Source organism: Clupea harengus, chromosome 21 (genome assembly GCF_900700415.2).
Source record: "Clupea harengus chromosome 21, Ch_v2.0.2, whole genome shotgun sequence".
Lineage (NCBI taxonomy): Eukaryota > Metazoa > Chordata > Actinopteri > Clupeiformes > Clupeidae > Clupea > Clupea harengus.
This window is the reverse complement of record NC_045172.1, coordinates 13,200,629-13,208,179: the sequence shown is the minus strand read 5'-3', so window position 1 is coordinate 13,208,179 and position 7,551 is coordinate 13,200,629. Positions and strand designations below refer to the sequence as shown.

The 7,551-nt window shown below is 39.5% G+C and overlaps 1 protein-coding gene across 1 annotated transcript; it reads left to right on the top strand.

Annotated features, from left to right (window-relative positions):
* The first annotated feature begins 2,763 nt into the window (after positions 1 to 2,763).
* Positions 2,764 to 6,814, top strand: spryd7a (SPRY domain containing 7a). The gene is made up of 5 exons (XM_012840617.2): positions 2,764 to 3,024; positions 3,260 to 3,376; positions 4,437 to 4,603; positions 4,885 to 4,987; positions 5,698 to 6,814. Exons 1-5 carry the CDS (start codon positions 2,919 to 2,921, stop codon positions 5,793 to 5,795), a joined length of 591 nt encoding a protein of 196 aa, XP_012696071.1. The 5' UTR covers positions 2,764 to 2,918; the 3' UTR covers positions 5,796 to 6,814.
* Positions 6,815 to 7,551: the final 737 nt, after the last annotated feature.

The following is a 7,551-nucleotide window of genomic DNA, read 5'->3' as shown; positions in this document are numbered from 1 at the left end:
AATTGTCATCACACTCCAAGCACTGTCAATGGACAGGTTATACGCTTTTTGATTTTCTGAGATTAAGCAAGTATTTAGGATAAATGGCTTCATTGGAGATAACAGTCCAACCCTCACCAAGCGCTAACAGTTATTTAGGGAGTCACAGGTAAACTAGCGATATTTGAATAAAATCTAGGCAAAACTGAAAATCGCGCTAGCCAAGCTTACCAAGTCGCGTCGATTTGCGCTGAAAACCTGGAAAATAACGATGCGATGCAAAATAAATGGAGAGAAAGTGTCTTCACACAAGTACCCTGTAATTGGACCAAAAACCAAGCGCGCAAGCGACTGACGCGCACAGTTAAGTGCGATCGTGGCTCTTGTTGCTGTGCAGATTTCACACTGGAAAAAAATAATAACAAAATATTAAAAAGTCTTAAATTTGGACCAGAAACAGAGCCTTCTGCTGTTATTAAGAATGTAAAAAGGTTCATATTATCCTATTTAGAACAGAAATAACGACCGGGTTCACCAACTTCATTCGCAAGATTTCGTTTTTCTCTTAGTCACAGAAGATATAGAGGGTCCCTTAAAGAATATGTCAGGAAGCGCTGTTGCCATGTGAAAGAAGACAGTTTCCTAAATTGACCGCCACAGTGTCAACCGACCCAGGTACCGCTGCACACAGCGGAATACTGCTTATTACGAACATACGGTTACTTTGGTTTGACATTCGAATGACCGTACACGGAGATGCACCACACACGTGTGAATCCCGCAATGCAAGTTCAGCATGGTGAAAGGATTGGAACATCGGAGCTTCATGTTGTCAATGTATGTCCTCCCATAGTCTTGCACACCCCTTGTCTGTAAAGAGACGTATATATCAGTGTACCACAAGAGCAGAGCAGTGCCTGACAATATAACAACATTTAAGATGCGTAGTTAAATATTGTCAGAGGCAGAAATGTTGCGTAGCCTACTCTAGACAGCATAGTTTTGGATAGTTTACTCCTCAAATTGACGCAGTCTGAGGAGTCTATTACAAAGTCATCAGGGGCAGTTGTAAGCTCAGTGATGTGATTTTGTCTAAACCAAACGAGTCTATAATCCCTATTGTCTTCTGGAGGGCTAATCTTGAACATGACCCTGACCTTGACCTCTGCCCATGTCAAATTAATAAAAGTAAATGCACAGTTGGCTGTTACAGTCCCAAATGGCAGCAGCCACTGAATAGGTATTGTACCACCAGTACTTCAAAATATGTGTATTAACCTGATTTGACTTTATGAGGTTCTTGGGTATGTAAAGCATTTAATGAGATCCCAATAGCAGGTGGAATCAACACAGCTCTTACTTTATACCTGAAGTGTGCATCCTAGTGGTAAACTTTGGACATTCTGGGTATAAGTGGTAGGTAATTCATCTGGTTATCCTGGATTATACTGTGAAACGGAAACCTTAATATCGTGGAATTTTCTAGGTCGGGCCTATATTGAGTTGGCCTACATGTACATGGATTCAGTGATAATTAGCGGGTTAGTTTCCACAAACCGAAAAATAAGGGGAATTCACAGACCCATACTCATTATAGAGTGTTTAATGGGGAAATATAAGTGATTTGACTATGTTTTAAGCTCTTTCAAATGCTTGTGTCCAGAGCTGGTAGCGAACGATACGTGCAATACATTTAAGAGGTTCTAGATGGCGCGTGTGAGCGTTTCTGAAGGACGGGGTGAAATAGTGTATGGGAGTCGACCGGAAGTTTGTAGTTTTTAGTGTTAGCATTTTAACACTTTTTGGTTCCAAAGAAAAAAATCCTATGGAAACATGAATGGGCTTTTGCAAAGTTGGCAAAAATGAGTTGTGAGCGTTCAAATCAGCAGAGGACAGTTCAAATCAGTCGGTCTTTTGTAACGAACTGTTGTCTTGTCTCGTTAAAATAAAGCAGAAAAATAATGAACTACATTGTGTCACTAGAGTGGTATCCATGGTTACCGACAACTCTTAACTCACACCCCGTGGTTTCTTATTAAACTAAACGTTACAGCTCTAGCGCCTAACACGTCTGATTTATTTTATTCACCAAATTGTCGCTTAGGTAATTGATGTGTTTACTTAAACTGACATCGTGGTTGTTGCGAGATAACTTGCCACCCCTGATCAGCCTTCTCACTAGCTTTAAGTGATTTGTCTTATAGGCTATTCTGTTATTTTTCACTGGTAGCACAGGGATAGCAACAGCCATATTTTAGATATATAATTGGTCTATGGTCTATACAGAGACGACATACACGTGCATTTTAATGAACACAATCGAATTCGGGGTCTATCAAGCAGTTATTGAACTGCCATGGGTGTTATCTTGTCGATTTTCCAAACCCCCATTAATTCTCTCAGGGATTTTCATTTTGAAATCGGAATGTGCAAGACTGTTAATCCGCCGCATACAAAATGCTGACGGTCACTCCCACACTCTGTAGAGCCAAAATGATTAAAATCGTGTCCAGAATGTTGAAATACTGTGTCTATTAAGCTAGAGTTGAACATAAACACCGGCACATATTAAAATAAAGTGTTAATTTGGGATTTATGAGGGGCCTTCTATTATTTGCGCAGATTAGGGAGCAAGATCTGCACTGTAGTTTATACTTGGACGATACGGGTCGTAGGCCTATTTCTTTCAAGGCTCTCACGTTAGTCTAAGCGTAGATGTACGTACTAACAATTTCAGCAGGTGGCGCCGATGGTCGTTTTTCATATCCCTGTCTCCAATGTGGAAGTCCCATCATGATGTCATATCCTGACTGTTGTGAAGCTACTGTCACATGAGAAACACTGACAATGTAACGTTACATGTGTAACTAGAAGCTTGGCCCAGTTGATAGTCCGGTGATATTTCGGGTATTGAAGAGGCTTTTTGTAAAGAAGTTAAAATGACGTCTTTGCTCTCCTGTTGTATGGGATGGTGCGGTGATTCGGCTTCTGGACACGTAACCCTCAAGGAGATGCCAACTGTCCAGTTGGACACCCATCACATGGGTAAATATTTACGATACCTATCGAACGCTTAGCTGCCTCGATAGTTGCAGTTGCTGACTAGTCTGAACGTGAAGTGTGGCAACCTTTTAGATTCCGTTATATACGCCAGTCTGTGCATTGTAGCTTAGTGACTTCAGTTGTTTTTAATGGTGCTCAGCTGGCTGTGGAGTATTTTGTAACAGGTCTGACTCCACAGACTGATTACATTGAGTCTAAACACTTTTTGATGCCACAGGCACAGATGTTGTCATCGTTAAAAGTGGAAGGAGGATATGTGGAACCGGTGGTTGCCTTGCCAACGCACCTCTGCATCAAAATAAGAGCTACTTCGAGTTAAAAATTCAATCCTCAGGTAAGTGAATACCCGTATGACACCACATTGATGCTGACTTCACTTGATGCTGGTTCTCTTTGAGCACCTTGCCCTGCATGTATTCTCCCCACCACTGCTCCAAGCAACACCTGATTGAAATCCTTGGGATTTAAAACTTTCCTCCTGGTTAGCTTAACATGGTGTGTTCAGTTTATCAAATATGCCACTGACAAAGTCAGGTATGCAGTTTGGCTGGGGGGGCAGAGCCAGGATTGAGAGCTATTGGCCTAAGGGATTGGTTGTGTGTGGTTTTAGGATTTGCATAGTAGACATTGTGAGCAGGTCACAACCCCCATGAAGATGCAACTACATTCCCAGTAAAGAGTGCTGTATCGTCATCATAACCTGAAAGGCTGTTCCCCAAGGAGGAAGCCACAGCTCCAAAACCGGTATAAAAGAAGACTTAAATTGAGCACTGATGCAGATGAGCACTGCGACCAAGCTCTGACCTTTTGGAAGAATGTTCTATGGTCAGATGAGACATAAATAGAACTGTTTGGCCATAATGGTTTTAATAATTATTGGCAATAATCTTTCAGTATGCCGTTGATCGTAAGCATACCTCCAAAAAAAAAAAGCCTTGTCCTTAATCCAATAGCCAGTTTGTGGGCTGAACTGTAAAAGCAGGTTTTCACAAGGTGGCCCACAAACTTAATTCAGTTGCACGAAGGCCAGTAGGAATGTGCCAAGTGTTGTGCAAAGCTTGTGGAAGGCTAGCCCAAGTGTTTAATTCAAGGTACACAATTTAAAGGCAGTGCCACTAAATATTAACAAAGTGGATGTAAACTTTTAACCCTCTGAGAATGTGATAAAATATATAAAAGCTGAAAGTAAAAATCCCCTCTACTATTATTCATCAAAATAAATTAGTTGGATTAACTGAACTAATAGAGGGAATAACTAATAACTAATTGTGAAAAACTGAGTTAGAATGTATTTAGCCAAGGTGTATGTAAACTTCTGACCTCAACTGTAGCTGTTCATGTTGATGATGAGAAGAATGTATTAACTTAACTGTAAGGGTGTTGTGTATTTACAGGGGTGTGGGGGGTTGGGGTTGCCACTCAGAAAGCAAATCTAAACCAAATGCCCATGGGAAGGGATATCCATAGTTTGATCCTCCGGCACGATGGCACCATATACCACAATGATGAGGAGAAGAACCGACTGCCTGCCAATAGTCTGCCACAGGAGGGAGATATAGTGGTGAGTGTGTGTGTCTTTGAGAGAAAATATTTTAATGTCTTAGGAAATGTGGTTTTAAGTTGTATTTGTGTGAGTGAGATGGGAGCTGGTTGGAGGAGATAGAATTGGTCTGAAGAAACTTTGTCAGAATATTTTAGTTTACTTCTTTCACCACCCTAAATATATAGTTTATAATATAAGTCAGTTATTGTCGCATTTTGTCTTCTGGTGCATTGTGAGTTGCCATAACCTGTTTTGTCATATGCTATAATAATGCTTACAAAGTTCTGGGCTTGTTTTAGGGTATCACATATGATCATGTGGAAATGAATATTTATCTGAATGGGAAGAATATGAACTGCCCTGCCTCTGGAATACGAGGGACAGTCTACCCTGTTGTCTGCGGTGAGCTAATGGCCTTTTTTATTTTTTCATGAACTGTGACAGTGGTGTGAGAATATATGTGTATTCTTTAGGAAAGGAAACATCCTTTATTTAACCAGGTAAGCTCAGGGGGTGGGTGGGGGTTGATGGGCACCAATGATAGGGCATTATTTCCCCTAGATGGCGACATTTTCCCAGTAATAAAACGTTTGCTCCAGTGATTTGCCAGTCTGGTCAGAGAGACCTAAAAAAGATTCAGGACTTTTCAGAAAACTTTAGGGGCTTGAGCTCCTAACCCCATCCCCCCGCTGTGCCCCTGGGTAAGCCTCTATTTCTACATAACCAAAGCATTACTGCGTCTATTCACATATTATAATCAATGTGTGTCACCAGTAGGAGGCAGAATACAATTTAACAGAGAGGGTTATAAATGTGCTATGATGAAAACAGGTCACTTGTGTTAAAATGTTAACCAAATGTTAAATGTTATCTATAGAACATTTAATCAAAAGAAAGTAAAAGTCACACCGTCTACTTTAATTTGGTTTATATTTTGTATTAAGTTTAATTTGGTTATTAAAGGCTTACTTAAAATAAGTTTATATTTCGAAAACAGAATAACCCTTTACTTATTAAGTTGTTACCTCTTAAATTCCACCAGTCAGTCATGCAAACACTTTCCTATATTTGCCTTGATATTAATCATAGCCACTCCCTACTCCTTTCCTCAGTGGATGACAGTGCAATCCTTGACTGCCAGTTCTGTGACTTCTATCACACTCCTGCAACTGGCTTCCAGAAGATTCTGTTTGAGCAGCAGATCTTCTGATGTTCCATGCTGCATCATGTGGAATCCGTCCATCAAGTGTTTCGTCATTCATGAGGGAAAGCTGAGATTCCAGGATATAAAAGCCATGTGTTCCAGTGTTGCTCAATCCAATTACAAATTTCCATTTCAAGAATACTACAGTAGATATTTTGTTCTTCCTTTTCTTCCAACACTGGAGGTACTGTGATTCTAAGACACAACCTTCATATTCTGTGTGCTGCAGAACATTATGAAGGTCCTTTTGTGTTCCAAAGGTTAACCTCCTCCTTTGTTTTGCTTTAAAACAAACAAACACACATATATATACATATACTCACACTCCCCCTCTCTTTTTCTTTTTGCAATGAATGTTTGTGACACAGTGTCATTTTGTTTGGAGACAACATAATGTGTGGCGGTTGTTATGCTCGTGATGCCTCATGTGTGACAGAGCTTGCAGCATTAGCTGCTGATGGCAGCATTAGCTGCTGATGTCATCATCTGTGACAATGTTAACCACTGGTGTAATCAAGAACATGCCATGGGAAGTGACACCTACTGTCAAGTGTGACTGGAAAGGTGGAAAATGAAGAGATAAATTAAACATCAAATTCCAGCTTTGATGGGCAAATATTGGTAAATAAAACAAGTCCTGAAAGGAAAACATCTGGATTTTGTAACCTGGGCCCTATTTTCCTAACTTTTCTAGGTCCAAGTTTTTGCTAGTGACAAACGATCAAAATCGGTGCAGTATTGAGTTAGAACGCTATAGCCGGCACCCGCAAAACGGTTGTACAATGTAATCCCATGGGGCAAGCATATGTGTCAAAGTAAACCACTTGTTTTCGCCACTTAAAGGCTCATAATGTTATTATAAGTGTCTTAACAAAATGGAAAGGATCCCTACAGAGATAGACCTGTGTCTGTTTACCTCAATAACTATATAAAAAAAGCTGCGTTAAAATTTAAACCGTGAAAGATGGGGAAATAGGGCCTAGGTTAAAAAATCCCAGAATTTTTCTTTAATTTTAAGAAAAGGTTGAATTGTTTTCCCCAAGTGGTGTGAATTGGCAGTGTCTTACATATATTTTCTGTGGTTTATGTTTGGATTTAAAATCATATCTTAAATCTGTTTGTGTTAAGATGTTTGGTCATAGCTGAGGGTAGCTATTCAACAACACAAAGGAATCATCTCAGATCATGTTCATTAATGATTGAGATGGATATACAGTATTCTTTGCTTAAGATGTGTATCTGTGTGTTTTGATCATACAGAGGTGTTTAAAAATCTCATGTGCTTTCTGGCACAGATATTTTACTGTATTCTTGATAATGTTTGGTATGTAATCAACACTAAATATTTATGTATTACTATATGTATTCTTGGCTTAATAAACTATTGTAACCATCATTGTAAGTATTTTATTTTGGTAAGTCTTAGAGATATTAGAGACGAAAATGTTTTATGTAAAATTTATTATAACCCTTCACTAAAGCACATGCCAAACACCTTGTCCTAAAGTAGGCTATAGCCTAGGATTAGTGTGACAAGTTAAATGTACCTTAGGCTGCATTAGATTTAGGTAGTCTAGAGACCACAGGACCTGTCTAGTCTCGTATTTAGCCATTTAAAAAGGAATACCTGAAAAATGGATAGCCTAGCTGATACCTCAGATTTATGTTGGAATTTAAGTAAAGATTATATATACCAAAACCTCTATAAAATGTTTCCCCTGTGGTTCTTTAAATGGAGCAAAAGGGTTACAGTTGCTCAGTT

What these genes read in the sequence shown, in the direction of transcription:
- spryd7a (XM_012840617.2), top strand. Translation starts at nt 2,919, where the DNA reads ATGACGTCTTTGCTCTCCTGTTGTATGGGATGGTGCGGTGATTCGGCT. An exon ending in GTTGGACACCCATCACATGG is followed by an intron (nt 3,025 to 3,259) that starts GTAAATATTTAC and finishes TTGATGCCACAG; the next exon opens with GCACAGATGTTGTCATCGTT. An exon ending in CACAGGAGGGAGATATAGTG is followed by an intron (nt 4,604 to 4,884) that starts GTGAGTGTGTGT and finishes GGCTTGTTTTAG; the next exon opens with GGTATCACATATGATCATGT.